Source organism: Dendronephthya gigantea, unplaced genomic scaffold (genome assembly GCF_004324835.1).
Source record: "Dendronephthya gigantea isolate DGI-Jeju-01 unplaced genomic scaffold, DenGig_1.0 000871F, whole genome shotgun sequence".
NCBI lineage: Eukaryota > Metazoa > Cnidaria > Anthozoa > Malacalcyonacea > Nephtheidae > Dendronephthya > Dendronephthya gigantea.
The window spans coordinates 5,230-20,162 of NW_021163881.1; the positions used below are offsets into that span (position 1 = coordinate 5,230).

Below are 14,933 nucleotides of genomic sequence, written 5' to 3' on the forward strand. Positions count from 1 at the left end.
GCTACGCTTGCTACGCTTGCTACGCTTGCTACGCTTGCTACGCTTGCTACGCTTGCTACGCTTGCTACGCTTGCTACGCTTGCTACGCTTGCTACGCTTGCTACGCTTGCTACGCTTGCTACGCTTGCTACGCTTGCTACGCTTGCTACGCTTGCTACGCTTGCTACGCTTGCTACGCTTGCCACGCTTGCTACGACGGCTACGCTTGCTACGCTTGCTACGCTTGCTACGCTTGCTACGCTTGCTACGCTTGCTACGCTTGCTACGCTTGCTACGCTTGCTACGCTTGCTACGCTTGCTACGCTTGCTACGCTTGCTACGCTTGCTACGCTTGCTACGCTTGCTACGACAGCTACGCTTGCTACGCTTGCTACGACTGCTACGAGTGCTACGCTTGCTACGCTTGCTACGCTTGCTACGCTTGCTACGCTTGCTACGCTTGCTACGCTTGCTACGCTTGCTACGCTTGCTACGCTTGCTACGCTTGCTACGCTTGCTACGCTTGCTACGCTTGCTACGCTTGCTACGCTTGCTACGCTTGCTACGCTTGCTACGCTTGCTACGCTTGCTACGCTTGCTACGCTTGCTACGCTTGCTACGCTTGCTACGCTTGCTACGCTTGCTACGCTTGCTACGCTTGCTACGCTTGCTACGCTTGCTACGACGGCTATGCTTGCTAGGCTTGCTATGCTTGCTACGACTGCTACGCTTGCTACGCCTGCTACGTCTGCTACGCTTGCTACGCTTGCTACGCTTGCCACGCTTGCTACGACGGCTATGCTTGCTAGGCTTGCTAGGCTTGCTACGACCGCTACGCTTGCTACGCTGGCTACGCTTGCTACGCTTGCTACGCTTGCTACGCTTGCTACGCTTGCTACGCTTGCTACGCTTGCTACGCTTGCTACGCTTGCTACGCTTGCTACGCTTGCTACGCTTGCTACGCTTGCTACGACTGCTACGCTTGCTACGCTTGCTACGCTTGCTACGCTTGCTACGCTTGCTACGCTTGCTACGCTTGCTACGCTTGCTACGCTTGCTACGCTTGCTACGCTTGCTACGCTTGCTACGACGGCTATGCTTGCTAGGCTTGCTATGCTTGCTACGACTGCTACGCTTGCTACGCCTGCTACGTCTGCTACGCTTGCTACGCTTGCTACGCTTGCCACGCTTGCTACGACGGCTATGCTTGCTAGGCTTGCTAGGCTTGCTACGACCGCTACGCTTGCTACGCTGGCTACGCTTGCTACGCTTGCTACGCTTGCTACGCTTGCTACGCTTGCTACGCTTGCTACGCTTGCTACGCTTGCTACGCTTGCTACGCTTGCTACGCTTGCTACGCTTGCTACGACTGCTACGCTAGCTAAGCTTGCTACGCTTGCTACGCTTGCTACGCTTGCTACGCTTGCTACGCTTGCTACGCTTGCTACGCTTGCTACGCTTGCTACGCTTGCTACGCTTGCTACGCTTGCTACGCTTGCTACGCTTGCTACGCTTGCTACGCTTGCTACGCTTGCTACGCTTGCTACGCTTGCTACGCTTGCTACGCTTGCTACGCTTGCTACGCTTGCTACGCTTGCTACGCTTGCTACGCTTGCTACGCTTGCTACGCTTGCTACGCTTGCTACGCTTGCTACGCTTGCTACGCTTGCTACGCTTGCTACGCTTGCTACGCTTGCTACGCTTGCTACGCTTGCTACGCTTGCTACGCTTGCTACGCTTGCTACGCTTGCTACGCTTGCTACGCTTGCTACGCTTGCTACGCTTGCTACGCTTGCTACGCTTGCTACGCTTGCTACGCTTGCTACGCTTGCTACGCTTGCTACGCTTGCTACGCTTGCTACGCTTGCTACGCTTGCTACGCTTGCTACGCTTGCTACGCTTGCTACGCTTGCTACGCTTGCTACGCTTGCTACGCTTGCTACGCTTGCTACGCTTGCTACGCTTGCTACGCTTGCTACGCTTGCTACGCTTGCTACGCTGCTACGCCTGCTACGCCTGCTACGCCTGCTACGCCTGCTACGCCTGCTACGCCTGCTACGCCTGCTACGCCTGCTACGCCTGCTACGCCTGCTACGCCTGCTACGCCTGCTACGCTGCTACGCCTGCTACGCCTGCTACGCCTGCTACGCCTGCTACGCCTGCTACGCCTGCTACGCCTGCTACGCCTGCTACGCCTGCTACGCCTGCTACGCCTGCTACGCCTGCTACGCCTGCTACGCCTGCTACGCCTGCTACGCCTGCTACGCCTGCTACGCCTGCTACGCCTGCTACGCCTGCTACGCCTGCTACGCCTGCTACGCCTGCTACGCCTGCTACGCCTGCTACGCCTGCTACGCCTGCTACGCCTGCTACGCCTGCTACGCCTGCTACGCCTGCTACGCCTGCTACGCCTGCTACGCCTGCTACGCCTGCTACGCCTGCTACGCCTGCTACGCCTGCTACGCCTGCTACGCCTGCTACGCCTGCTACGCCTGCTACGCCTGCTACGCCTGCTACGCCTGCTACGCCTGCTACGCCTGCTACGCCTGCTACGCCTGCTACGCCTGCTACGCCTGCTACGCCTGCTACGCCTGCTACGCCTGCTACGCCTGCTACGCTACGCCTGCTACGCCTGCTACGCCTGCTACGCCTGCTACGCCTGCTACGCCTGCTACGCCTGCTACGCCTGCTACGCCTGCTACGCCTGCTACGCCTGCTACGCCTGCTACGCCTGCTACGCCTGCTACGCCTGCTACGCCTGCTACGCCTGCTACGCCTGCTACGCCTGCTACGCCTGCTACGCCTGCTACGCCTGCTACGCCTGCTACGCCTGCTACGCCTGCTACGCCTGCTACGCCTGCTACGCCTGCTACGCCTGCTACGCCTGCTACGCCTGCTACGCCTGCTACGCCTGCTACGCCTGCTACGCCTGCTACGCCTGCTACGCCTGCTACGCCTGCTACGCCTGCTACGCCTGCTACGCTGCTACGCCTGCTACGCCTGCTACGCCTGCTACGCCTGCTACGCCTGCTACGCCTGCTACGCCTGCTACGCCTGCTACGCCTGCTACGCCTGCTACGCCTGCTACGCCTGCTACGCCTGCTACGCCTGCTACGCCTGCTACGCCTGCTACGCCTGCTACGCCTGCTACGCCTGCTACGCCTGCTACGCCTGCTACGCCTGCTACGCTTGCTACGCTTGCTACGCTTGCTACGCTTGCTACGCTTGCTACGACTGCTGCGCTTGCTACACTCGCTATGTTAGTGCTGTATAAACATTTACGCCTATCTTATAGTATTTAAAACCCGGCAATAAACAAGTGTGACAAAACAGTCTGACAAAATATTTGCAGCGAATATTCATTTTGAACGACCTCTTGTATAATTCAATTTTTCATAATTAGCACTTTTAATTATTAACAAGTGTTTGACCAATCACGAAAGACTTTTTGAGCACTGCGAGCTGACTCGTGGTCGGACACGCCCACTTAATCCAATCATGACGTCACATCCGTTTGGTGGGGCTTATTTCGCTACCTCCTTACGCTTTGAATTTCCACTGAATCTAACTATGACGTCACTTCTGGTAGGCGGGGCTTTTTTTGCTACTTCCTTACGCTTTAACTTTCAACTTCCGATTTTTTTTGGGCATAGTCAGACACGCCCAATTAATCTAATTATGACTTCACTTTTGGTGGGCAGAGCTTATTTCGCTACTTCCTTATGCTTTGACTTTCACCTTCCGATTTTTTGTGGGCTTTGTTAGACACGCCCACTGAATCTTATTAATACGTCACTTCCGGTAGTCAGGGTTTATTTTGCTACTTCCTTATGTTTTGACTTTCAACTTCCGATTTTTTGTGGGCGTGGTCAGACATGCCCACTGAATGTTATTATGACGTCAATTCCAGTAGGCGGGGCTTATTTCGCTACTTCCTTATGCTTTGACTTTCAACTTCCGATTTTTTGTGGCCATGATCAGACACGCCCACTGAATCTAATTATGACGTCACTTCCAGTAGTTGGGGCTTATTTCACTACTTTTTTACGCTTTTACGAGATTCATTCTAGGAAGGATTCACTTTTTCCTCGAGATTCATTTTGGATTCAGTTTTTTTCTCCACATTCAGATCCGGAATCACTTTTTTCTCGAGATTCATTCTCGGAAGGATTCACTTTTTTCTCGAGATTCATTTTTGGATTCACTTTTTTTCTCGAGATTCAAATTGGGACTCAATTTTTTCTCGAGATTCATTTTCAGTTTCACTTTTTTCTACACATTCAGATTCGGAATTACTTTTTTATCAAGATTCATTCTCGGAAGGATGAAATGAATCTCGAGAAAAATTTCCAATCCCAATTTGAATCTCGAGAAAAAAGTAAATCCAAAAATGAATCTTGAGAAAAAAGTGAATCCTTCGGAGAAGGAATCTTGATAAAAAAGTAATTCCGAATCTGAATGTGTAGAAAAAAGTGAAACTGAAAATGAATCTCGAGAAAAAATTGAATCCCAATCTGAATCTGGAGAAAAAAAGTGAATCCAAAAATGAATCTCGAGAAAAAAGTGAATCCTTCCAAGAATGAATCTGGATAAAAGCCAGTATAGTTCACTAACAGTTCAGTTCTGATTTTCGTACAGTTCACATACAGTTCAGTTCTGATTTTTGTATAGTTCACTCACAGTTCAGTTCTGATTTTCGTACAGTTCACACACAGATCAGTTGAACAATATTAGTCTTAGGAAGCCATTTTCAGCATCTTGAAACAGTTTTTGAACAGTTCAAAAAGTCGTCAAAATCGACCAAAATGGTAAGGGGTAAGCTTAGACAAAGGTAGCCCAAGACAAAATTCTTTGTTGTCAAAAAAATCCAGATGAGTTTAAAAAGATGTAAATGCTTAGAGCTTGATAAAATCACTAGGATTAGGATTTGATTTAAAAATTTGTGTGAAAATGTGTGTGAAAAAAGATTTAAAAATGGTGTAAAAATGTTGTAAAAAAGTGTGTAAAAAGAATGTAAAAAGTGTGTAAAAAGTGTGTAAAAAGGTGTGTAAAATTAATGTAAAAAAGTGTGTAAAAATGGTGTAAAAATGATGTAAAAATGGTTAGTAAAAATAGTGTTAAAAATGGTGTAAAGATGCTGTAAAATTGGTGTAAAAGTGGTGTAAAAATAATGTTAAATTGGTGTAAAAAAGTGTGGGAAATAATGCAAATGTGTGTAAAAAGTGTGTAGAAAATGGTGTAAATGTGTGTAAAAAGTGGGAAAAATGGTGTTAAAATGGTGTAAAAGTGGTGTAAAAATGGTGTGTAAAAATAGTGTTAAAAAATGGTGTAAAAATGGTGTAAAAAGGTGTAAAAAGTGTGTAAAAACGTGTGTAAAAAGGTGTGTAAAATTGGTGTAAAAAAGTGTGTAAAAGTGGTGTAAAAATTGTGTGAAAAAAAAGTGTTAAAAATGGTGTAAAGATGCTGTAAAAATGGTGTAAAAGTGGTGTAAAAATGGTGTTAAAATGTTGTAAAGAAGTGTGTAAAATGGTGCAAATGTGTGTAAAAAGTGTGTAAAAAATGGTGTAAATGTGTGTAAAAATAGTGTTAAAAAATGGTGTAAAAATGGTGTAAAAATGGTGTTAAAAATGGTGTAAAAATTGTGTAAAAATGGTGTAAAAATGGTGTAATAATGGTGTGTAAAAAAAGTGTTAAAAAATGGTGTAAAAATGGTGTGATAAAGGCGTAAAAAAGGTGTAAAAAAGTGTGTAAAAAGCGTGTAAAAAAGTGTGTAAAAAGTGTGTAAAAAGTGTGTAAAATTGGTGCAAAATTGGTGCAAAATTGGTGTAAAAAAGTGTGTAAAAAAGGTGTAAAAAAGGTGTAAAAAAGGTGTAAAAAAGGTGTAGGAAAGTGTATAAAAAGAGTGTAAAAAAGTGTGAAAAAAGTGTGTAAAAATGGTGTGAAAAGTGTGTAAAAATGTTGTGAAAAGTGTCTAAGAATGGTGTTAAAATAGTGTAAAAAGTTGGAAAAAAGTGTGTATAAAAGTGTGTATAAAAGTGTGTATAAAAGTGTGTAAAAAAGTGTGTAAAGAAGTGTTGGGGGAGAGGTGCAAAAAGTAGTTAAAAAGTTGTTAAAAAGTGGTTAAAGAGTTTTTAAAAGGTTGTAAAAAGTTGGAAAAAAGTTGGAAAAAAATTTAGAGAAAGATGTGGAAAATGTTAAGAAAATAGTTGTTAAAAAAAGTTGTAAAAGAGTTGGGAAAAAATTTGGAGAAAGATGTGGAAAATGATGGGAAAAAAATTGGAGAAATATGTGGAAAATGTTGGGAAAAAGGTAGGAAACTGTTGGAAAAAAGATGTGGAAAATGTTGGGAAAGAGATAGGGAGAAAGTTGGGAGAAAGTTGGGAGAAAGTAATGGAGGTATTTGGGAGAAGATTGAGGAGAGTTTAGGGAAATGATGGGAAAGAAGTTATGGAAAGGTTGGAAGAGAGTTGGAAGGAAGTATGTTGGGAGAATTTTGAGAGAAAATTTGGAGAAATGTGAGAAAGGGTTGGGAGATGTTGGGAGAAGTTGTTAGGAGAAAGAAGGGAAGAAAGGAGAGGAGAGGGAGAGGGAAAGAAAAAAAGGGAGGGGAGGGAAGAGGGAGGGAGGAGGAGGAAAAGGAGAAGGGAAAGAGGGAGGGAGAGGAGAGAAGGGGAAGAGGGAAGAAAGGAGGAGAAAAAAGAGAGAGGGGGAGAAGAAAAGGGAGAGAAAAAAGAGAGGAGAGAGAAAAGAGAGGGAAGGGAAAAGGAGAAAGGAGGAGAAGAAAGAGGGGGGGAAGAGAGAGAGAAAAAAGGGGGAAAGGGGGGAAAATTGGAGAGAGAGAGAGTAAGAGGAGAAAGAGAGAGGAAAGGAAAGGGGAGAGGAAAAGAAAAAAAAGGGGAAGAAAAGAGAAGAGAGAAAAGGAAAGGAGAGAAGAAAGAAGGAAGGGGAAGAAGAAAAAAGGGAAAAAAGGGGAGAAAAGGGGAAGGGAGGAAGAGAAGAAAAGGGAAAAAGGGGAAGGAGAGAAAAAAGGGGGAGAAAAAAGGGAGGAGAAAAAAAGGGAAAAAAAATGGGGGGGAGAGAGGAAGAAAAAAGGGGGAGAGAAAAAAAGGAGAGAGAAAAGGAGAAGAGAAAGAAAAGGGGGAGAGGAAAGAAGGGGAGGAAAAGAAAAGAAGAAGAAGAAGAAAAAAGAGGGGGAGAAAGGGGGAAGGAGGGGAGGAAAAGAGAAAGAGGAGAGAAAAGGAAGGGAAAGAGGGGGAGGGAGAGGAAGGGAGAGAGAGGGGGAGGGAAAAGAAAAGAAAAGGGAGGGGGAAGAGGAAAGAGGAGGGAAGGGGAGAAGAAAAAGAAGAGGGAGAGGGGAGAAGAAAAAGGAGAGGGGAGGGGAAGAAAGAGAAGAAAGAAAGGAGAAGGGAGAGGAAAAGAAAAGAGGAGGGAAGGAAGAAAAGGAAAGGAAGAGGAAGGGGAAGGGGAAAGAAGAGGGAAAGGGGAGAAGAAAAGAGGAGGGAGGGAGGGGGGAGGGAGGGAGGGAGAGAAGGAAAGAAAGGGGAAAAAAAGGAAAGGGGGAAAAAAAGGAAAGGGAGAAAAAAGGAAAAGGGAGAGAAGGAAAGAAAGGGGAAAAAAAGGAAAGGGGAAAAAAAGGAAAGGAAGAAGAAAAGGAAAGGGGAAAAAAAGGAAAGGGGAAGAGGAGAGAGAAGGGAAGAGGGGGAAAGGGAAGAGGGAAAGGAGGGGAGAGAGGAAAAAAAAAAAAAGGAGGGGAGAGAGGAAAAAAAAAGGGGGGAAAAAAGGGAAGAAAGGAGAGGAGGAAAAAGAGGAGAAGAAAGGGAGGAAAAAAGGGGAAAAAAAAGGGGAAAAAAAGGGGAAGAAAAAGGGAGAAAAAAAAGGGGAGAAAAAAAGAGGGAGAAAAAAGGGGGGAAGAAAGGGGGAGGGAAGAGGAGGAAAAGGAAAGGAAAAGAAAAAAAGGGGGAGAAGAAGGGGGAAAGAAGGAGAGGAAGAGGGGGAGGGAGGAAAAAAGAGAGGGGAGGAAAAAAAAAAAAGAGGGGAAAGAAAGAAAAAAGAAGGGAAGAAAAGAAAGAAAAAAGAAGGGGAGAGAAAAAAGGAAAGAAAGAAGGGGGGAAAAAAGAGGGGAAGAAAAAAAAGGGGAGAGAGAGAGGGGAAGAAAAGAGAGGGGAAGAGAAAAGGGGAGAAAAAAAGAAGGGGAGGAGGAGAAAGAAAGGGGGAGGAAAAAAGAGGGGAGAAAGAAAAGGGAAAGAGAAGGGAAAAAGGAGAGGGGAGGAGAAGGGGAGAAGGAGAGGGGAGGAAAAGGAAGGGGGAAAGAAGGGAGGAGGGAGAAAGAGGGAAAGGAAAGGAGAAGAGAGAGGGAAAAGAGAAAGGAAGGGAGAGGAAAGGAGAAGAGAGAGGGAAAAGAGAAAGGAAGGGAAAGGAAAGGAGAAGAGAGAGGGAAAAGAGAAAGGAAGGAGAAGGGAAGGAGAGGGGAAGGGAAGAGGAGGGAAGGGGAAAAAAGGAAGGAGAGGGGAGGGAGAGGGAAAGAAGAAAAAGAGGAAAGAAGAAGGGGAAGAGGGGAAAAAAGAGGAAAGGGAAAAAAGAGGGGGGGAGAGGGGGAGAAAGGGGGAAAGAGGGGAAGGAAAGAGAAAGAGGAGAGAAGGGGAAAGGAAAGAGGGAGAGGGGAAAGAGAGGAAAGGGAGAAGGGGAGAGGAAAGAGAAGAAAAGGGAGGGGAAAGAGGAAAGAGGAGGGAGAGGGGGAAGAAAAAGAAAAGAAAAGGGAGGGGAAAAAGGAGAGAAGGGAAAGAGGAAAAGGAAAGGAAGAGGAAGGGGAAGGGAAGAGAAGAGGGAAAGGGGAAGGGGGAAAAAAAGAAGGGGAAAAAAGGGAAGGGAAAAAACAAAAGGAGAGGGGAAGGAAAAGGAGGGAAGGGGAGAAGGGGAGGGGGAGGGAAAGGAGAGAAGAGGGAAGGAAGAAAAGAGAAGAGAAAGGGAAAGGAAGGAAAAGGAAAGGGGGAAAAGGGAAGGAGAAGGAAAGAAAAGAAAAGGGAAGGGAGAAAAGGAAAGGAAAGGGGAAGAGGAGAGAGAAGGGAAGAGGGGGAGGGGGAGGGGGAGAGGGAAAGGAGGGGAGAGAAAAGGAGAGGGTTAGGGTTAGGGTCAGGGTTAGGGTTAGGGTTAGGGTTTAGAGTTTTAGAGGCTTTTCGGGTGAAGGAAATATCACAAAACTAAGCAAGGAATGTTGAAACGGAGTTACACTAATCACGAAGTAAACTCACGAAATCATACTCCATGCTTGCGTGACCATTTCATTCTTGAACAATATATAGATAGATGGTATTATCATTACTGCAAGACCTATGGGTGCAAACTGACTTGTCCGTAGCACCGCACGTCAGCCTTGGCAGCGAGATAAAGACCAAATAATTAGCCGAACATATAATCAAAATTCGAACACAAAAGTAACTTATATATTACACTAAACTTAAAAGATTTTAAAAACCATCAACGGATTTGATGTATCTTAAGAAAGCTCGCTTCATCGATGTATATAGGCTCGCTTTTTGCTTAAATCTACCCATACTAAATTGAAACTTCAGTTGTATACCACGCTCGTTTCTAAACCAAACGATAGCTCCCCTGTTAATTATAGAATTATAAATCCAAACGCAACGCAACGCAAAACCAAACACGATTTATAAAGTCCCGAGAATGCGATACAGAAAGAATTATGCATGAAAGTCACGTTGTAGATTTGTAGTATTTTAAGAAACCTCGCTTCATATCAAACAGAAACGGAAATCGAAACACAACGCAACGCAAAACACAACGCAACGCAAAACCAAACGCAATGTATAATTAAATGCAATACAGAAAAAAATTAATGATTACCTGATCGGGACCGAATGCATGGAATAACGTTCAATCCGCTGGTGTCCGCACTGGGAAAAGGTAAAATCGCACGTTAGAAACATACAGTTGTGAAACCTTGCTACTGTTAATAACACCTAATCCCAAAAAATTTGTTTTAAACTTCATTAATCTTACAATTGGCACTAGGTATGCCAGGGCGATCCAGGATGGATCGATCATCATCAATGCCGAATGGAATACGTAAAAATTATCATCATTACCTGAGGGATTCGATAATGTTTGCCGGGTCCGTAGGCTGCCACTCGAGCCAATATTGTTTTAACTGAATAAGCTGAAAAACAAGGGCGATGTTTGTTAGTTCGGAAAGACCTTTGAAATTTGATATGCCGGCGTTACAGGACACCACAGAGACTGGTGTTTAAGAAGTTTCAACCCAGAATTGTGCATTTCTGTACCGCAATCAAAGAGAAACCTTTGAATATCTTAAAAACGTTCAATTTCTCTTCTGAATACGCATTCTGCAACCTTTTGACAGCTCATACACATATGACCGCTATGAAATGGCTATTTTGACGCTTAAAGTATACAAAATGTTATTAATTCAGACGATTCGTTTTTACCGTGTGCAAGCTTCAAATCTTTTGTGCAAGGCATATTTTCTTGAATATTCATAAATATTTTTTCTCACCAAGTTTGAAGTCTAAGTATTGAGAATTGCGGCTAAGTCTATACCAATTTCCGCGGTGTCGCGTTACACAGGCATAACAATGACACTCTTGATACCTGAAGGATGGATGACAGACTGAAGGTCTCACGGTTTTGGGAAGAAAATTTTTCTATTATTCAACAAACTAAAGATGTTCAGTGTCCAACACCGAGGAGGTTTATTCCGACTTTATTCTACAAACAGGGCTAACACATATTGATTTGGACAATTTTAAGGCAAGATGAAGAATGAATTTACGTTTCTCCTTTTATTTGCCAATTAATTAATCACCGATTATTTCCATGATATTATAGGTTATAACGTGCAGTCTTGGCAGAGGAATACGCTTAAATAAGAAACGTCGGAAAAACCAGAAACGATTCTACAATGTCGCTCCAAAGCGCAAAAAACTACGACCAGAAGAACATGACTTTGATTCCAATGAACCGCAAGAGGGAGAAAGCGTTACTAGACATGAGAACGAATTGTTAGACAATTATCTAGAACATCAAGGGTCGATGCAAATTAACGCAATGACAGTTTCAGCCTTGCGAGAGAAACAAAATGCACCATCGAGCAGAAAACAAATGTTTGAGATTCTAAGGTGTAAAGGCCTTTATAAGAAGTTTCCTATGAGTAAGTTTGAAAAGTTCATCTCATGGCTCAAATCGCCATCTGGCGGCCAACTCGCATGCACAGATGAAATAGCAAGTGAAGTTAGCAGGTTGGTATTTAATAGATTTAGATATTGTCTGCAAGAAACAACGAGAATATAAAATTGAGACTGACATTTTGTTTTCTTGAAATAGATTCCTATATTTTTCTTTTCCAACCAAGCTGAAATGGAATAGGCTGTTGGATGCCAAAGCACTCAACAATTATCTTATTACTACAAAAGATGCTGGTTTAGGCCCTGATGGGCTTAAATCAAAGATTGAAAGAATTACAATAGCCCTGAAATTCCTCGGCCATAAAAAACCAAAGATTCACACGAAATGCAAAAGAGCTATTGCAGAATATTCTGAATGGCTTAAGCCACTTGCAAAACAAAAAAAGGTTCTACGAATGCAAAATTCCTGGAGGAATGAGTTGTGTGGGTTTAACCTAACCATGGAAGATATAGACACAGCTGTCTCTGAACATACAATTGCTCGATTCATTGCAATCATGAAACGAGCAATGTCAAAAAAGAAACTTACCCAAGAGGAGTACAGGCTTATTGTTGATACACTTATCACAATAACTATAACACAGGAAAGTGCAATAAGACCAGGGGCATTTCAATTTATGACTTTGCAAGAAATAGACAATCCTGTAGTATACATATCACCTACTGATGGTACAGTATACAATATAGTTTTTTGTCTTAAATCATAAAACATTCGCAACGCATGGGCCACTTCCTGTGCCATTTACTGAAACAGTATGGATACAGCTACATAACTATTTGAAATATGTAAGACCCCAGGCGAAACCTAAATCACCCTACAAGCAAAATGTGTTCTTGAATGCATCCGGACGAATGTTAGCCAAGCCAGGAAAATCTGTCACAAAAGTTACGAAGAACCATGACAAGCACATTACAGCAACAAAGATTCGACATGCGGTTGCAACAGCTGGGAATGAACAGCTAACTGATACGGAAAGACGGGCAATAGCAAAAGGTATTGGTCATTCCATGGAAGTGCACAATAAAGTTTACACAGATTTAACAATTACCAATGTCTGTGCAAGCATCGAAGCGCAGCGAAAACTGCACAAGAGGGAAAAGATTAACACACTGTGAAAATATGCATGACTTATTGTTGCCCATTTGGTTAAAAAATAATCATAGTTTATATAAACAATACTTACAGAAGACATTTTGGTGTATATACTCCAATCCTCTCCCTTAGCACACCCAAAGGAAATGCTAAAAGGAAATACAGAATGCATAAGTTTCATATTTTGTTAGTTGATAATCATTGATATAACAATGGATAATTCTTATTAATATGTTAATATACTCTATTAATAGTTTTTCTATAAGCACTGTTCTTACATAAATTCCATGTAAACTCTTAAAAATGGTTGGAATGGTAATAATTAGAAATTGGAATTTTTTTTAAATAGGAATTATTAATATCATTGTTATTGTTATATTTCAAACTGATCTCTATAGCGATGCCCTAGGATGTAGCACTTTATATTCGCTGACTAAGCTTTTAAGCAATTCAATTACCAGGCTGAGCTACATGTAATTTTTAGATTTAAATAAATCCCATGAACCCAATAGTCGTAAGAAATAGAAGAAAAACAAAAAACGGGTGAATTAGTGATTTAAAACTGTAGCACTTTAAATTCGCTGACTAAGCGTTTAAGCATCAATTACCAGGCCTCTTGACCGTGGGTTTTTGTCGTTGGACAAAAACCCACGGTCAGAAAGCCTGGTAAGGAATTCTCACTGATCGTACCGATCTTTGCAAGATCCGGCGATAATTCTTTGAAATACATGTAATTTTTTTATTTCAATGAATCCCATCGACCCAAATTACTCGCACGAAGACGTACAGTCGGAAAAAAATGGAAAAAGAACACAAAAACCCGCAAAAATTAGCGCAGGTTAAAACTGATCTCTATATTAACGTTGTAAGCTGTAGCACTATTATAATCCTTATAATTTGTGTCATAATACAATGAAACTTCTTAGATTAGACCGATTCACCGATCTATTTGGATTTTTGGAATCAGTAACACCATTATAATATATGAATTGGTACAATATTTTATGTATTATTACTACATCTCAAACTTCAAACTTAATGAACCAACTTCTAATTACTATTAGGTCATCTAGCTTTATTGAATATGTAGTTACAAATACACCTGAGAAAATTTCACATTATGGTGTTGTACACATTGGAATCAGTGGTCACGGTTTAGTTTACGCAATCAGAAGAACTGGAGCTTTTCATAAAGTTAATGATTTTGTTTAAATTAGAAATACGAAAAACTTTTATTAGAATAATTTTATGAATGAACTTCTTAATCAGAATATGTCTGCTTTTTTGGTGAAAACAAACAAACAACATTAATTAAGGGTCTCATAAATACAAGAGACAAATTAAAAAGAAAACCAACTATCACAAAGCTATTTTATAGCTGTATGAGCAGTTTGCTTTACTTGTGTTAAAAACATGACAAAGCTGAATGATGTGAGATTTGTTTAAAGCAATACGGCCCTGAAATCTTGCATTCCCTATATGCTATTTATTCCAAGTTAATAAAATGCGTCTCATCCATCCAAAATGCATTTGGGAATGCTTTATACACTAGGCACCAAATAGCCAAATGAAGTTTGTATTCTACCGACGTTGAACCAAAATATTTCAAACACAACTATATATCAAGTATGTTTAATTAAATACCCTTCTCCATGTGTCCATCGAAATGTTTTACATTTTCAGACAGACAAATGATATTCAAGTTCACTAAAATCACTGTACTAACAAAATGTAAAGAAATTAAAAGAAAATACTTACAGCGAATTGCTCTTCTTGAAGTAATGAAAAGCAAAAATGCGACTTTTCAGTATATTACTACGATCTCACACACGATAAATAAACAAACATTTTATACGCGGGATAATTGTGTATCGCATGGGTAATAACTAATTGTATCCCACTGTATCCCTTAGAAGCATTATTTTTCAATGATCTATTTATAAATATGATTGTTCGTATTATTATAAAAACGAAACGAACTAGTCTGGGAAATACTGTTATGAGTTCATTTTTTAAAAAGATTGGAAATACCGAAGAAATCAACTGAAAAAATCAACCAAATACACATCATTGGCGTAAATTGTACTTAAACACAACAAATCCACAGATAGCGAAGCAACGCCCATTTTCGAAAAGGCCTTTTTTCTCAAGAAGATGTCATTTGGAACAGAACATTCACACGTATTTATCTCTAGACTTTGCTTTTCTCTTTCCACGTGCAGACATCCTTTTTAAATATTCTTGCGTTTAATATCACTAAGATATTCCATGTGTTTTCATCTGTAACGACTGTAAGTGTCCCTGGTTCCACGTTGCCAAAATGTCGAACTTACGTTTTCAATTCACAACCATTTTTGTTTTCAATATTGTGTCTCAATGTACGTTAATTCACTGAAATTTTAAATAAGCGCGTATCCCAAAATGTATAAGATTACAAAGTGAGGAATGTTTCAGTTTTACCGGTGAAAAAGGCTTCTTTCGCGGTTAGTTTCACGTGTATAAGACGTTAGAATATTACGGTAGAATTTCGCTAACACTACCAAATTTACGAACATTTGATTGAAATTTTGTACAAATTTGGCGCACGAAATAAATTCTTTACAATCTGAGGAGAGTGACACATATCTGCGCCATTGAGTTTA

General features: G+C 42.1%; 1 protein-coding gene and 1 long non-coding RNA gene across 2 annotated transcripts; one reads left to right on the plus strand and one right to left on the minus strand.

Annotated features, from left to right (window-relative positions):
- Positions 1–6,231: 6,231 nt before the first annotated feature.
- LOC114544615 (high mobility group nucleosome-binding domain-containing protein 5-like) lies at positions 6,232–8,556 on the plus strand (the record flags this gene model as incomplete). The annotated part of the gene is made up of 2 exons (XM_028563200.1): positions 6,232–6,288; positions 8,077–8,556. Coding segments are annotated over exons 1-2 (537 nt in total), but the record flags the coding sequence as incomplete, so codon positions are not given.
- Positions 8,557–9,113: 557 nt separating this feature from the next.
- LOC114544613 lies at positions 9,114–14,552 on the minus strand. The gene is made up of 4 exons (XR_003690476.1): positions 14,050–14,552; positions 12,383–12,440; positions 10,083–10,153; positions 9,114–9,890 (listed from the first exon to the last, which is right to left on the minus strand). It is a non-coding gene; the product is annotated as an uncharacterized LOC114544613 (long non-coding RNA).
- Between the last annotated feature and the right edge of the window lie 381 nt (positions 14,553–14,933).